Raw genomic sequence first — 16,731 nt, 5'->3', positions numbered from 1 at the left:
GAAACAATGAGAAACAACTTGTGGTATCAACATGGACCAATGAGAACAACTTGTATCAATATGGACTAATGAGAACAACTTGTGGTATCAACATGGACCAATGAGAACAACTTCTATCAAAAATGGACCAATGAAAACAACCTGTATCAACATGGACTGATGAGAACAACCTGTATCAACATGGACTGATGAGAACAACCTGTATCAACATGGATTGATGAGAACAACCTGTATCAACATGGACTGATGAGAACAACCTGTATCAACATGGATTGATGAGAACAACCTGTATCAACATAGACTGATGAGAACAACCTGTATCAACATGGATTGATGAGAACAACCTGTATCAACATGGACTGATGAGAACAACCTGTATCAACATGGATTGATGAGAACAACCTGTATCACCATGGATTGATGAGAACAACCTGTATCAACATGGACTGATGAGAACAACCTGTATCAACATGGACCACTTGGATCCACAACTGACCAAATACTACAAACGCTTGAAATGTTTCCTCCAAGCATTCTTTAGTAAAATTCTAAATGTGCTAAAGTTAAGTGCAGAAGGTCTACTCAGGCGCCCAGCAGGGGGTCCTGCTTTCTCAGCTACCAGGACGTGCTGCCAAGAGGCGTTTATACGTCCTCCATGTCTTCCCAGCAGGGAACATTTATCTACATCATCATCATCTCCATCACCCTGCTGTGCACGTCCACGGTCGTCCATGGTTACCCGAGAGGACCGCCTCGCGGCGCCTTTTCTTTATTATTCAACATTATGTCACTTGAGCGATAAACTAACACATGATGTCAACAAAATGATGACACTTAGGGACAAGCGGTAGAAAATGCATGAATGTGAGTTATTGGATCAGTAGGATGACAATGATATCACAGCATGCAAATAATCAGATTGCTCTCATGTTAATCCTTTAAGCGTTTAATTATTATGATCGGTATTTAACCACTAGGGGGCTACCTGTACAGTAGATGGGTATTGATATGATATGCTGTGATATTCTGTATGAGGCCACAATATTTGTACATTCGACTATACAGATTTTCATTTTCCAAAAAAAAAAAGGCTACTCTAATGGATTTGTGCTAATAAGTTGCGGTTATCATTATTATCGCGGTATTTTATTTTTTTTTAATTATACATACATTTAAATCGTTTACCAAGTTACTTAAAAAAAATAAAATTAAAAATGCACTATTCTGCATGTTTTTGTTTCTTATGTCATTGAGTGTTAATGTTTTTTTATTTTTTATTTTAATATTTTTTTCTTAAACAAACCCCGTTTCCATATGAGTTGGGAAATTGTGTTAGATGTAAATATAAACGGAATACAATGATTTGTAAATCATTTTCAACCCATATTCAGTTGAATAAGCTACAAAGACAACATATTTAATGATCAAACTGATAAACATTTTTTTTTTTTGCAAATAATCATTAGCTTTAGAATTTGATGCCAGCAACAAGTGACAAAGAAGTTGGTAAAGGTGGCAATAAATACTGATAAAGTTGAGGAATGCTCATCAAACACTTATATGGAACATCCCACAGGTGTGCAGGCTAATTGGGAACAGGTGGGTGCCATGATTGGGTATAAAAGCAGCTTCCATGAAAAGCTAAGTAATTCACAAACAAGGATGGGGTGAGGGTCACCACTTTGTAAGCAAATTGTCGAACAGTTTTAGAACAACATTTCTCAACGAGCTATTGCAAGGAATTTAAGGATTTTACCATCTACGGTCAGTAAAATCATCAAAAAGTTCAGAGAATCTGGAGAAATCACTGTACATAAGCGATGATACTACGAACTTTTGATCCCTCAGGCGGTACTGCATCAAAAACCGACATCAGTGTGTAAAGGATATCACCACATGGGCTCAGGAACACTTCATAAAACCACTGTCAGTAACTACAGTTGGTCGCTACATCTGTAAGTGCAAGTTAAAACTCTACTATGCTAAGCCAAACCCATTTATCAACAATATCCTGAAACGCCGCCGGCTTGGTTGAGGCCGAGCTAACCTAAGATAGACTGATGCAAAGTGTAAAGGTGTTCTGTGGTCTGACGAGTCCACATTTCAAATTATATTTGGAAACAGAAGACGTTGTGTCCTCCAGGACAAAGAGAAAACTAACCATTCGGATTGTTATAGGCGCAAAGTTGAAAAGCCAGCATCTGTGATGGTATGGGGGTGTATTAGTGCCCAAGGCATGGCTAACTTACACATCTGTGAAGGCACCATTAATGCTGAAAGGTCCATACAGGTTTTGGAGCAACATATGTTGTCATCCAAGCAACGTTATCATGGACGCCCGTGCTTATTTCAGCAGGACAAGTGTTACAACAGCGTGGTTTCGTAAAAAAAGAGTGGGGGTACTTTCCTGGCCCGCCTGCAGTCCAGACCTGTCTCCCATCGAAAATGTGTGGCACATTATGAAGCGTAAAATCAGACAGCGGAGACCCCGGACTGTTGAACGACTGAAGCTCTACATAAAACAAGAATGGGAAAGAATTCCACTTTCAAAGCTTCAACAATTAGTTTCCTCAGTTCTCAAACGTTTATAGAGTGTTGTTAAAAGAAAAGGTGATGTAACACAGTGGTGAACATGCCTTTTCCCAACTACTTTGGCACGTGTTGCAGCCATGAAATTCTAAGTTAATTATTATTTGCAAAAAAAATAATAATAAAGTTTATGAGTTTGAACATCAAATATCTTGTATTTGTAGTGCATTCAACTCAATTTGGGTTGAAAAGGATTTGCAAATCATTGTATTCTGTTTATATTTACATCTAACATGCATTGTGCCGAGTGTGAAATTTGTTGAAAAAGGAGTTATGGTGTAGTGTTGTTTTTTGGTTGGGCTTGGCCCCTTAGTTCCAGTGAAAGGAACATAGAATGCTGCAGAATACCAAAACATTTTGGAAAATTCCATGCTCCCAATCTTCAGGGAACAGTTTGGAGCGGGCCCCTTCCACTTCCAACATGACTGTGCACCAGTGCACAAAGCAAGGTCCATAAAAGCATGGAAAACAGAGTCTGGTGTGTAATATACATCTATAAAGTTGTAATATACATCTATAAAGTCGTAATATACGTCTATAAAGTTGTAATATACATCTATAACGTAGTAATATACGTCTATAAAGTTATAATACACATCTATAAAGTTGTACATGTACATCTATAAAGTTGTAATATATATGTATAAAGTTGGAATATACGTCTATAGAGATATAAAATACATCTTTAGAGTTGTAATATACATCTATAAAGTTGTAATATACATCCATAAAGTTGTCTTATACACCTATGAAGTTGTAATATACATCTATTAAGTTGTAATATACATGTATAACGTTTTAATATGCATCTATAAAGTTGTAATATACATCCATAAAGTTGTCTTATACACCTATGAAGTTGTAATATACACCTATTAAGTTGTAATATACATCTATAAAGTTGTAATATACGTGCATAAAGTTGTAATATACATCTATAAAGTTGTAATATACACCTAAAAAGTTGTAGTATACATCTATAAAGTTGTAATATATATCAAGTTGTAATATACGCCTATAAAGTTGTAATATACAGCTATAAAATTATAATATACTGTACATCTATTAAGTTGTAATATACATGTATAACGTTTTAATATGCATCTATAAAGTTGTAATATATATGTATAAAGTTGTAATATACATCTATAAAGTTGTAATATACATCTATAAAGTTGTAATGTATGTGCATAAAGTTGTAATATACATCTATAAAGTTGTTATATACATCTATAAAGTTGTAATATACATTTATAAAGTTGTCGTATACACCTATAAAGTTGTAATGTACATCCATAAAGTTATAATATACATCTATAAAGTTGTCTTATACACCTATAAAGTTGTAATATACATCTATAAAGTTGTAATATATATGTATAAAGTTGTAATATACATCTATAAAGTTGTAATATATATGAGTAAAGTTGTAATATACATCTATAAAGTTGTAGTATACGTCTATAAAGATATAATATACATCTACAGAGTTGTAATATATGTCTAAAAAGTTATAATATACATTTATAAAGTTGTAATATACAGTACATCTATAAAGTTGTCTTATACACCTATAAAGTTGTAATATATATCTATAAAGTTGTAATATACAGCTATAAAGTTGTAATATACATCTATAAAGTTATAATATACATCTATAAAGTTGTAATATACATGTATAAAGTTGTAATATACATCTATAAAGTTGTAATGTATGTGCATAAAATTGTAATATACTTCCATGAAGTTGTAATATACAGCTATAAAGTTATAATATACTGTACATCTATTAAGTTGTAATATACATGTATAACGTTTTAATATGCATCTATAAAGTTGTAATATACATCCATAAAGTTGTCTTATACACCTATGAAGTTGTAATATACACCTATTAAGTTGTAATATACATCTATAAAGTTGTAATATACGTGCATAAAGTTGTAATATACATCTATAAAGTTGTAATATACACCTAAAAAGTTGTAGTATACATCTATAAAGTTGTAATATATATCAAGTTGTAATATACGCCTATAAAGTTGTAATATACAGCTATAAAATTATAATATACTGTACATCTATTAAGTTGTAATATACATGTATAACGTTTTAATATGCATCTATAAAGTTGTAATATATATGTATAAAGTTGTAATATACATCTATAAAGTTGTAATATACATCTATAAAGTTGTAATGTATGTGCATAAAGTTGTAATATACATCTATAAAGTTGTTATATACATCTATAAAGTTGTAATATACATTTATAAAGTTGTCGTATACACCTATAAAGTTGTAATGTACATCCATAAAGTTATAATATACATCTATAAAGTTGTCTTATACACATATAAAGTTGTAATATACATCTATAAAGTTGTAATATATATGTATAAAGTTGTAATATACGTCTATAAAGTTGTAATATATATGAGTAAAGTTGTAATATACATCTATAAAGTTGTAGTATACGTCTATAAAGATATAATATACATCTACAGAGTTGTAATATATGTCTAAAAAGTTATAATATACATTTATAAAGTTGTAATATACAGTACATCTATAAAGTTGTCTTATACACCTATAAAGTTGTAATATATATCTATAAAGTTGTAATATACAGCTATAAAGTTGTAATATACATCTATAAAGTTATAATATACATCTATAAAGTTGTAATATACATGTATAAAGTTGTAATATACATCTATAAAGTTGTAATGTATGTGCATAAAATTGTAATATACTTCCATAAAGTTGTAATATACAGCTATAAAGTTATAATATACTGTACATCTATTAAGTTGTAATATACATGTATAACGTTTTAATATGCATCTATAAAGTTGTAATATACATCCATAAAGTTGTCTTATACACCTATGAAGTTGTAATATACACCTATTAAGTTGTAATATACATCTATAAAGTTGTAATATACGTGCATAAAGTTGTAATATACATCTATAAAGTTGTAATATACACCTAAAAAGTTGTAGTATACTTCTATAAAGTTGTAATATATATCAAGTTGTAATATACGCCTATAAAGTTGTAATATACAGCTATAAAATTATAATATACTGTACATCTATTAAGTTGTAATATACATGTATAACGTTTTAATATGCATCTATAAAGTTGTAATATATATGTATAAAGTTGTAATATACATCTATAAAGTTGTAATATACATCTATAAAGTTGTAATGTATGTGCATAAAGTTGTAATATACATCTATAAAGTTGTTATATACATCTATAAAGTTGTAATATACATTTATAAAGTTGTCGTATACACCTATAAAGTTGTAATGTACATCCATAAAGTTATAATATACATCTATAAAGTTGTCTTATACACCTATAAAGTTGTAATATACATCTATAAAGTTGTAATATATATGTATAAAGTTGTAATATACGTCTATAAAGTTGTAATATATATGAGTAAAGTTGTAATATACATCTATAAAGTTGTAGTATACGTCTATAAAGATATAATATACATCTACAGAGTTGTAATATATGTCTAAAAAGTTATAATATACATTTATAAAGTTGTAATATACAGTACATCTATAAAGTTGTCTTATACACCTATAAAGTTGTAATATATATCTATAAAGTTGTAATATACAGCTATAAAGTTGTAATATACATCTATAAAGTTATAATATACATCTATAAAGTTGTAATATACATGTATAAAGTTGTAATATACATCTATAAAGTTGTAATGTATGTGCATAAAATTGTAATATACTTCCATAAAGTTGTAATATACATCTATAAAGTTGTAATATACAACTATAAATTTGTCTTATACACCTATAAAGTTGTAACGGACATCTATAAAGTTATAATATACATCTATAAAGTTGTCTTATACACCTATAAAATTGTAATATACATCTATAAAGTTATAATATACATCTATAAAGTTGTAATATATGTGCACAAAGTTGTAATATACATCTATAAAGTTATAATATACATCTATAAAGTTGTAATATACGACTAAAAAGTTATAATATACATTTATAAAGTTGTAATATACAGCTATAAAGTTGTAATATACATCTATAACGTTATAATATACATGTATAAAGTTGTAATATACATGTATAAAGTTGTAATGTATGTGCATAAAATTGTAATATACATCCATAAAGTTGTAATATACATCTATAAAGTTGTAATATACAACTATAAAGTTGTCTTATACACCTATAAAGTTAAAATATACATCTATAAAGTTATAATATACGTGCACAAAGTTGTAATATACATCTATAAAGTTATAATATACATCTATAAAGTTTTAATATACGTCTATAAAGTTAAAATATACACCTATAAAGTTGTAATATACATCTAAAAAGTTGTAAATTTACACCTATGAAGTTGAAATATACATGTATGAATTTGTAGTATACACCTATAAAATTATAATATACTATACATGTATAAAGTAATAATATACATCTCTAAAGTTGTAATATACGTCTATAAAGTTATAATACACATTTATGAAGTTTTAATATAAGTCTATAAATGTATAATATACATCTATAAAGTTTTCATATGCATCAATAAAGTTGTAATAGACATCTATAAAGTAATAATATACATATATAAAGGTGCAATATATATCTATAAAGTTGTAATATACATATATAAAGTTATAATATACATCTATATAGTTGTAATACACATCTATAAAGTAATAATAAACATCCATAAAGTCGAAATATACATCTATAAAGTTATAATACACATTTATAAAGTTGTAATATAAGTCTATAAAGTTATAATATACATCTATAAAGTTTTCATATGCATCAATAAAGTTGTAATAGACATCTATAAAGTTATGATATACATCTATAAAGGTGCAATATACATCTATAAAGTTGTAATATACATATATAAAGTTATAATAAACATCTATATAGTTGTAATACACATCTATAAAGTAATAATATGTCAATTTAGAAAATTGTAATTTCTATATTACTTAAAAGAAAACTGTTTTTTGTTTAATACAATTATTCCCAAACATTTCATACAGTCAAATACAGATAAGGCAACAAGAAAAGTATCCAACATGTCTCTTTTCTAATGTACAGCAGATATGATCATCTACATTAGGGGTCCCCAAACTAAGGCCCGTGGGCCGGATCCAGCCGGCCAGCGTCCAAAATCCGGCCTGCGAGAAAGTCCCAAGTTTAACAATTTTTTAAAAAAATAAATAAATAACAAAATAAAGAAATGTAAGAAAAATAAATAAAAAAATAATAATAAATTAAAAAAATAATAATAATTAAAATTAAAATAATACATTTAATTTATATTTTTATTATTATTTTTTTAAATCCGTCGTTTCTAATCTATTTTCTACCGCTTGTTACTCTCGGTGTCTCCTAGTCGCTCGGGCAAATCATATTTTCTAAATACGCATTTTCCCATCGATAACATGACATCATCAGCGGCAAGTGTGCGCTCTTTCAGTCGATTAGTGCACCAGGAATATAGAGTGCAGCCCACTAGTTTGTACACACCTTCTCATTCATGCATTTTCTTTATTTTCATGACTATATACATTGTAGGTCATCAGAACTATGAATGAACACATGTGGAGTTATGTGCTTGACAAAAAAAAAGGTGAAATAACTGAAAACATGTTTTATATTCTGGTTTCTTCAAAATAACCACCCTTTGCTCTGATTACTTTTTCGCACTCTCTTGGCGGTATAGCTCGGTTGGTTCAGCGGCCGTGCCAGCAACTTGAGGGTTACAGGTTCGATCCCCGCTTCCCCCATCTGAGTCACTGCCGTTGTGTCCTTGGGCAAGACACTTTACCCACCTGCTCCCAGTGCCACCCACACTGGTTTAAATGTAAAAATTAGATATTGGGTTTCACCATGTAAAGCGCTTTGAGTCACTAGAGAAAAAGCGCTATATAAATATAATTCACTTCACTTCACTTGGCATTCTCTCCATGAGCTTCAAGAGGTAGTCACCCGAAATAATTTTAACTTCCCAGGTGTCATAGTTTTGATGCCTTCAGGGACAATCTACCATGTAAATAGTCATGAAAATAAAGAAAATGCATTTAAATGAGAAGTTGTGTCCAAAGTTTTGACCTGTACTGTGTATATATATATATATATATATATATATATATATATATATATATATATATATACTCCGGCTTCCTCCCACTTCTAAAGACATGCACCTAGGGATAGGTTGATTGAAAACACACAAAAAAATTGGCCCTAGTGTGTGAATGTGAGTGTGAATGTTGTCTGTCTATCTGTGTTGGCCCTATGATGAGGTGGCGACTTGTCGGACTTCTGCCCGATTGTAGCTGAGATAGGCGCCAGCGCCCCCCACGACCCCAGAGGGAATAAGCGGTAGAAAATGTATGTATATGTATATGTATATATATATATATATATATATATATATATATATATATATATATACATATATATATATATATATATATACATATATATATACATACATATATACATATATATATACATATATACATATATATATACATATATATATACATATATACATATATATATACATATACATATATATATATATATATATATATATATATATATATACATATATATATACATATACATATATATATACATATACATATATATATACATATACATATACATATATACATACATACATACATATACATATATATATATATATATATATATATATATATATATATATATATATATATATATATATATATATATATATATATATATATATATATATATATATATATATATATATATATATATATATATGACATGTATGCGTATACATACATACATATATATATATATATATATATATATATATATATATATATATATATATATATATATATATATATATATATATATATATATATATATATATATATATATATATATATATATATGTATGTATGTATATACATACAATAAAAAGTAAATCAGCAGATATAGATAATCTACATCAACAATAGGAATTGCCTGGCTGGTCAGGACGGATAAAAAAAAAAGTTAAATTTTTTTTTTTTTTAAATACAATAAAAAAAATAAAAAATAAATAGATTTTTTTTTCTAGTTATTTTTAAATTTATTAAAAACATTAAAAAAAAAAAAAAAAGGAATCGCGGTTCATTTGACAATCACATTTTTTGGACCCCTCTACCAGAAGTGTCTTTCTAAAAATGCATACGAAAAAAATTAAATAAATGCATTTTTGTTAAAATCGAATTTAGAAAAATTTTGAGTCGGTTTAGAGTCGGGATGAATTTGTGCGCCGCATCAACAAAGAAGAGAAGACCTGTGTGAGGTAATAACATGGCTGAATCCTACTGTCGTGTGATGAGCACGTCAGTCAGTCAGGCAGGTTGTTTGTGTGTGTGTGTGGGGGGGGGGGGGGGGTCCCTGCCCTGCAGGTTAAGGGGGAGGGGGGACGACGACAAAGCTGATGTGCAGTTTAGCGTCTACAAGAGCGGTGATGGAGCTCAGCCGTCACTCAGCATCAGGACCAGCCGGCCGGTCCTGATGCTGCAGCAGCCGCGTGTCATCTCTTAGTGCATCCCGCATCATCACCCACCCCCTTCCCACCGCCCCCACCCCCATGTCACACCAACGCGCGCCATACATCCCTGAGAAAAGTGAGCTCAACTCCGACAGAAGTTCTGCAGAGGAAAGAAGACGCCTCTCACCTGTGCGGTGGCGGCGGCGGCGACTCCTCTCTTGGCTAAATCTCCTCCATGACTCACGTGGGGATGTGGGGGCCTGGGTGGGGTGGGGGGAGGGAAGGAAGGGGGAGGCGGGCGAGGAGTGAAAGTGAAAGAGTCCTCTGGCTGCGACGCCGCTACATCTCATCATCCTCGTGCTTTCATTCTCCCGGTCCCTCGCAGCATCGTCCCCCCCCCCGCCCCCCCTCTTCTCTCTCTCTCTCTCTCTCTCTCTCTCTCTCTCTCTCTCTCTCCACCACCGCCAGCCTCCATACTCCACCCACCAGAAGGTGTCACAAACGCAGACTGCCTGCACCAAACACGTCATTGGCTCGTCTCCCGCGCCGCCTGTGTGGAAAGAGCAGACGCGTCACACACCAGCTCCGCATCCTGCAGACCCTTTCAAAAACTACACCAGTAGTGGCAAAACCTACACTTTGATGTTTGTTTTTTTTCCACATTAAAAAAAGATTTTTACCTTAAAGGGGAATTGCACCTTTTTTGGGGGGGAGAGGGGAGTGACAAGAACAAAAAAAAATGTTAGCTTTTTTTTTTTTTGCATTCCAAAAATGTAAAAATCGTCTCGTTCTACTAGATCAGGGGTCGGCAACCCGCGGCTCCGGAGCCGCATGCGGCTCTTTGGCCACTCTGAGGTGGCTCAGCTGCATAATCGCCGACCCCCCGATTGTTACGGGCATTGCGGATTTCGGTGCCTCTCCCGGACATCACCCGGGGTCAACATTCTTTGATTTTCACTCGGACTACAATATTGAGGGCGTGCCGTGATTGATTTACTTCTAATGGATTTACTTTTAACGTCCTCTACAACATGTCATCGCGCCCGCCTTTACGCCATGCTATGCTATGCTATGCTATCTGCGTGCCCGCTGGAAGCTTGCATTTCGCTGCTTGTATCGCTGCTTGTATCGTCACACGTACAAGATTGCAAGGCATACTGGGTGATACAGGTTACACTGAAGGTTGTGATATAAACAACTTTAACAATCTTACTGATATGCGCCACACTGTGAACCCACACCAAACAAGAATGACAAACACATTTCGGGAGAACATCCTCACAGTAACACATTATAAACACAACATAACAATTACCCAGAATCCGGTGCACCCATGACTCTTCCAGGCTGTATTATGAACCCCCGCGCCCTCAACCCCGCCCACCTCAACCGATGCACGGAGGGGGGGAGGGCGGGGGCGTGGTCGTCCGCCACGCCAAGGGCGCCGACCAAGCTCGCCAGCCACGGATATGGCCCTTGCCGGGTCGCCCACCTCGTCAGGTACAGGTACAGCGGGCCTCTACGCGTCGCCGCCACCTAACTCTGCCCCAGTGGATACAGGGACACGTGGTCTGGCGACCCACCGCCATGCCCCCCTCCCGCCCACCCAGGACTCTTGATCATAGTTTTTTTTGGACATCTGGGAGCTGTCCTTAATGGGGGCTTCTGTCACGCCCATGGGCTCATGTTACCATGACAACTCATTAATTTTCACCTGGCCCTCATGTCACACCCCTGTCCTCAGCCCTCACACCTGTTTGTAATGATCATAGTTATTATTTAAGCCACATACAACATGATACTGGACTGGCAAGCTGTTTGTACATGTTGTAGAAGGCGTCAAAGGCAATGGCTGCTTAGCACGCCCTTATTATTGTTATCTGGGTGACCACCAGCAGTTATTCGCGAGAATGGTTGCGGCTCCCATTGTCTTCTTTATTTTGTGAAATGGGTCAAAAAGGCTCTTTGAGTGGTAAAGGTTGCCAACCCCTGTTCTAGATAGTTCTTTATTGATTCCTTCAGGAGAGTTCCCTCAAGAAAATTAAATGCAGCTAATGTTAGGAATCAAATCACCCTCTAAATCGCTTTAAAAATGCACTCAAAAACCGTCAAAATTACTTCATTTACGTTCTGTAACCTGTATAATAACCAAGCTGTAGCAACATTGTTATTGTAAGAGTGAACACTGGGGGACTATTTTTCTAGCGTGGTAACACATCGGCATACAAGTGTCACGCCCATGGGCTCATGTTTTGTTTTGATCATGTTATGTTTTGTTTTTTGGGACACTCAGTTCCTGTTTTGCACTTCCTGGTTTGTGTTGCTACCATGACAACTCATTAATTTTCACCTGGCCTTCATGTCACGCCCCTGTCCTCAGCCCTCACACCTGTTTGTAATGATCATAGTTATTATTTAAGCCACAGTTTGCCACATGACCTTCAACTCATTCATGCCATACCTTGCTGTTTGTTTTGTCCACGCCACGTAAGTTTTGTTATTCATGCCACATTGCAAGGGTTTTTGTTCATGTTTATAGTTTGTATCCTTTGTTCTAGTCTTTTGTTTTTTTTCATTAGTCAAGTTTGTTCTCCGCCATTGTGCACGCCCTTTGTTTGCCTTTTTTTTTTTAGTTTACTAGATTATTAAATAAAAATGTACTCACATTCTCATCTGGCTCATGCAAATTTCCCTTTGTGTTGGAAAAACAAACTAACTATCTACAAGTCATAGTCCAAGTCGTGACAACAGGCTAGCTTTAGAAAGAGATAAGATAGTTTCTACGACAACACGAAACACGTTTGAGTTTGTAATGTGCACAACATTCTGATAGGACACCAATCTGTGTGTGTGTGTGTATATATATAAATATATATATATATATATATATATATATAAACATCACAGTATAGTCGAATGTTTACTCCTAATTTTGTGAGTTGCGACAGTAGGAAGCTTCCTACTTCCCACATTACAATATGGGATTAAATGTTAAGATCTTGGTCAAGTGGAGTTGACCCCAGGATGTAGAGACGGGAGGTAAGGTTGAATTACAAAAGGAAAAAATGTAATAAGTCCAAAAAGTGGGCTTCACGGTGGAACAGGGGTTAGTGCATCTGCCTCACAATACAAAGGGCCTGAGTACTCCTGGGTTCAATCCCGGGCTCGGGATCTTTCTGTGTGGCGTTTGCATGTCCGCCCGATTGTACCTGAGGTAGGCACCAGCGCCACCCGCGATCCCAAAGGGAATAAGCGGTAGAAAATGGATGGATGGTGTCACATATGTACAATAGAAGGCAGTATTGCCTTGTTCAAGAGTGTCACAAGGTTGATGTTTACGGCAGACAAACTGCTTTACGGTAGACAAGAACGTGACTGTTGTTGTTGTGAGTTGTTACCGCGCTGGGAACACATTTATGAAAACTGTCTACAATAAACCCACATAAAGAAGCCACGAACTCGCCCTCGATCATTCCACAGATGGAAGTCCAAAAATTTTAACCAAAGGTAAAGGGGCAGAAGTGCACACCATGAATTACCAACAAAATCAGGTTCCTCAGTGGTCGGCGGGGGGAAAAGCCAGAGCGCACTGAGCGCAGCATAAAATCCTCTTTACCTCAGAGAGGCTATAAGAGACGAACACAAAAGGTGAGGATTTACAGGACTAAGGAAAGACAACGTACCAGGACTGACGAGGAACGTACCAGGACTGACGAGGAAAAACAGGTGCCTGCACGCGGGGGAGGTACAGGAGAAAATAATCGGCAAGACACAGCTGTAAGTGACGAGTTTAAACACTCCTCGGTGAGATTGCTTGCAGGTGTGCCTTAGTGTCCGCCCATCACTGGAGACTAATGAGCTGAGGAAAACACATCACAAAATAGGAGAAGGCAGGAAAAGATAAAAGACACAACATTAAAGGCCTCACCTTTTCTCCTCCAAACATATTGCTGGGTATTGTGACCAAACAGCTCAATTTGTGTTTCATCTGACTACAGAACTTTCCTCCAGAAGGTCTTATCGTTGTCCATGTGATGTCAGATGAAACAAGAATTGAGCTGTTTGGTCACAATACCCAGCAATATGTTTGGAGGAGAAAAGGTAAGGCCTTTAAAGGCCTACTGAAATGAGATTTTCTTATTTAAACGGGGATAGCAGGTCCATTCTATCTGTCATACTTGCTCATTTTGCGATATTGTCATATTTTTGCTGAAATGATTTAGTAGAGAACATCCACAATAAAGTTCGCAACTTTCGGTGCTAAGAGAAAAGCCCTGCCTTTACCAGAAGTAGCAGACGATGACGTCACATGTGTGGGGGCTCCTCACATCCTCACATTGTTTATAATGGGAGCCTCCAACAAAAAGTGCTATTCGGACAGAGAAAACGACAATTTCCCCATTAATTTGAGCGAGGATGAAAGATTCGTGTTTGAGGATATTGATAGCGATAGACTAGAAAAAAAAATTATTAAAAAAAAAAAATAAGTTAAAAAAATTGCATTGGGATGGATTCCGATGTTTTTAGACACATTTACTAAGATAATTCTGGGAAATCCCTCATCTTTCTATTGTGTTGCTAGTGTTTTGTGAGTTTAACAGTACCTGATAGTCGGAAGGGTGTCTCCACGGGTGTCTTGACGCCAATGTCTCTGGGGAGTCGACGGCAGCTTTATGGACGCCACAAGCTCAGCTTTTCTCCGGTAAAAAGCGACTTTTTACCACAATTTTCCCACCGAAACTTGCTGGTTGACATTTGGTAGGGATTCATGTTTGCTTGACCACGCTGTGATCCATGGTTAAGTTTCACCTCCAGGAATTTTAAACAGGGAATTACCGTGTGTTTGTGTGGCTAAAAGCGAAAGCTTCCCAACTCCATCTTTCTACTTTGACTTCTCCAATATTAATTGAACAAATTGCAAAAGATTCAGCAACACAGATCTCCAAAATACTGTGCAATTATGCCGTTAAAGCAGACAACTTTTAGCTGTGTGTGTGTGCGGCGCTCATATTTCCTTGAAACCCGTGATGTCTTGCGTACACGTCATCATTACACGACGTTTTCAAGACGAAACTCCCGGGAAATTTAAAATTGTAATTTAGTAAACTAAAAAGGCCGTATGGGCATGTGTTGCAATGTTAATATTTCATCATTGATATATAAACTATCAGACTGCGTGGTCGGTAGTAGCGGGTTTCAGTAGGCCTTTAATCCCAGGAACACCAGACCTACCGTCAAGCATGGTGGTGGTAGTATTATGCTCCGGGCCTGTTTTGCTGCCAATGGAACTGTTGCTTTACAGAGAGTAAATGGGACAATGAAAAAGGAGGATTACCTTCAAATTCTTCAGGACAACCTAAAATCATCAACCCGGAGGTTGGGTCTTGGGCGCAGTTGGGTGTTCCAACAGGACAATGATCCCAAACACACGTCAAAAGTGGTAAAGGAATGGCTAAATCAGGCTAGAATTAAGGTTTTAAAATGGCCTTCCCAAAGTCCTGACTTAAACGTGTGGACAATGCTGAAGAAACAAGTCCATGTCAGAAAACCAACACATTTAGCTGAACTGCACCAATTTTGTCAAGAGAAGTTTGGGGATGGCTACCAAAAGCGCTTTATTGCAGTGAAACTTGCCAAGGGACATGTAAGCAAATATTAACATTTACTTTGTATACTTTTGACACAGCAGATTTGGTCACATTTTCAATAGACCCATAATAAATTCATAAAAGAACCAAACTTCATGAATGTTTTTTTGTGAACAACAAGTATGTGCTCCATTCACTCTATCACAAACATATAAGAGTTGTAGAAAGTATGGGAAACTCAAGACAGCCATGACATTATGTTCTTTACAAGTGTATGTAAACGCTTGACCGTGACTGTAGATCATCTAAACCAGGGGTCACCAACGCGGTGCCCGTGGGCATTAGGTAGCCCGTAAGGACCAGATGAGTCGCCCGCTGGCCTGTTCTAAAAATAACTCAAATAGCAGCACTTACCAGTGAGCTGCCTCTATTTTTTAAATTGTATTTATTTACTAGCAAGCTGGTCTCGCTTTGCTCGACATTTTTATTTCTAAGAGAGACAAAACTCAAATAGAATTGGAAAATCCAAGAAAATATTTTTAAGACTTGTCCTTCACTTGTTTAAATCAATCAATGTTTACTTATATAGCCCTAAATCACTAGTGTCTCAAAGGGCTGCACAAACCACTACGACATCCTCGGTAGGCCCACATAAGGGCAAGAAAAACTCAGAATTTTTTTTTTTTTTTTAACTTTGTTTCTTATAACTTTCAGAAAGACAATTTTAGAGAAAAAATACAACTTTAAAAATTATTTTAGGATTTTTAAACACATATACCTTTTTACCTTTTAAATTCTTTCCTCTTCTTTCCAGACAATTTAAATCAATGTTCAAGTATTTTTTTTTTTATTGTAAAGAATAATAAATACATATTAATTTAATTTTTCATTTTAGCTTCTGTTTTTTTGACAAAGAATATTTGTGAAATATTTCTTCTAACTTATTTTGATTAAAATTCAA

General features: G+C 34.6%; 1 protein-coding gene across 2 annotated transcripts in view; it reads right to left on the bottom strand.

The window, feature by feature from the left end:
- Positions 1–10,724, bottom strand: part of LOC133549241 (alpha-1,3-mannosyl-glycoprotein 4-beta-N-acetylglucosaminyltransferase C-like) — a 54,058-nt gene extending 43,334 nt beyond the window's left edge. For both annotated transcript variants that reach the window (XM_061894456.1, XM_061894457.1), the window contains exon 1: positions 10,370–10,724. In XM_061894456.1, the coding sequence (XP_061750440.1) occupies positions 10,370–10,712 (343 nt within the window). In that variant the 5' untranslated portion in view covers positions 10,713–10,724. The remainder of the gene's footprint in view (positions 1–10,369) is intronic.
- Positions 10,725–16,731: the final 6,007 nt, after the last annotated feature.

This window comes from Nerophis ophidion, linkage group LG03 (assembly GCF_033978795.1).
Source record: "Nerophis ophidion isolate RoL-2023_Sa linkage group LG03, RoL_Noph_v1.0, whole genome shotgun sequence".
Taxonomy (NCBI): domain Eukaryota; kingdom Metazoa; phylum Chordata; class Actinopteri; order Syngnathiformes; family Syngnathidae; genus Nerophis; species Nerophis ophidion.
Note: the sequence above shows the minus strand (reverse complement) of the source record. Positions and strands in the feature narration are given on the sequence as shown.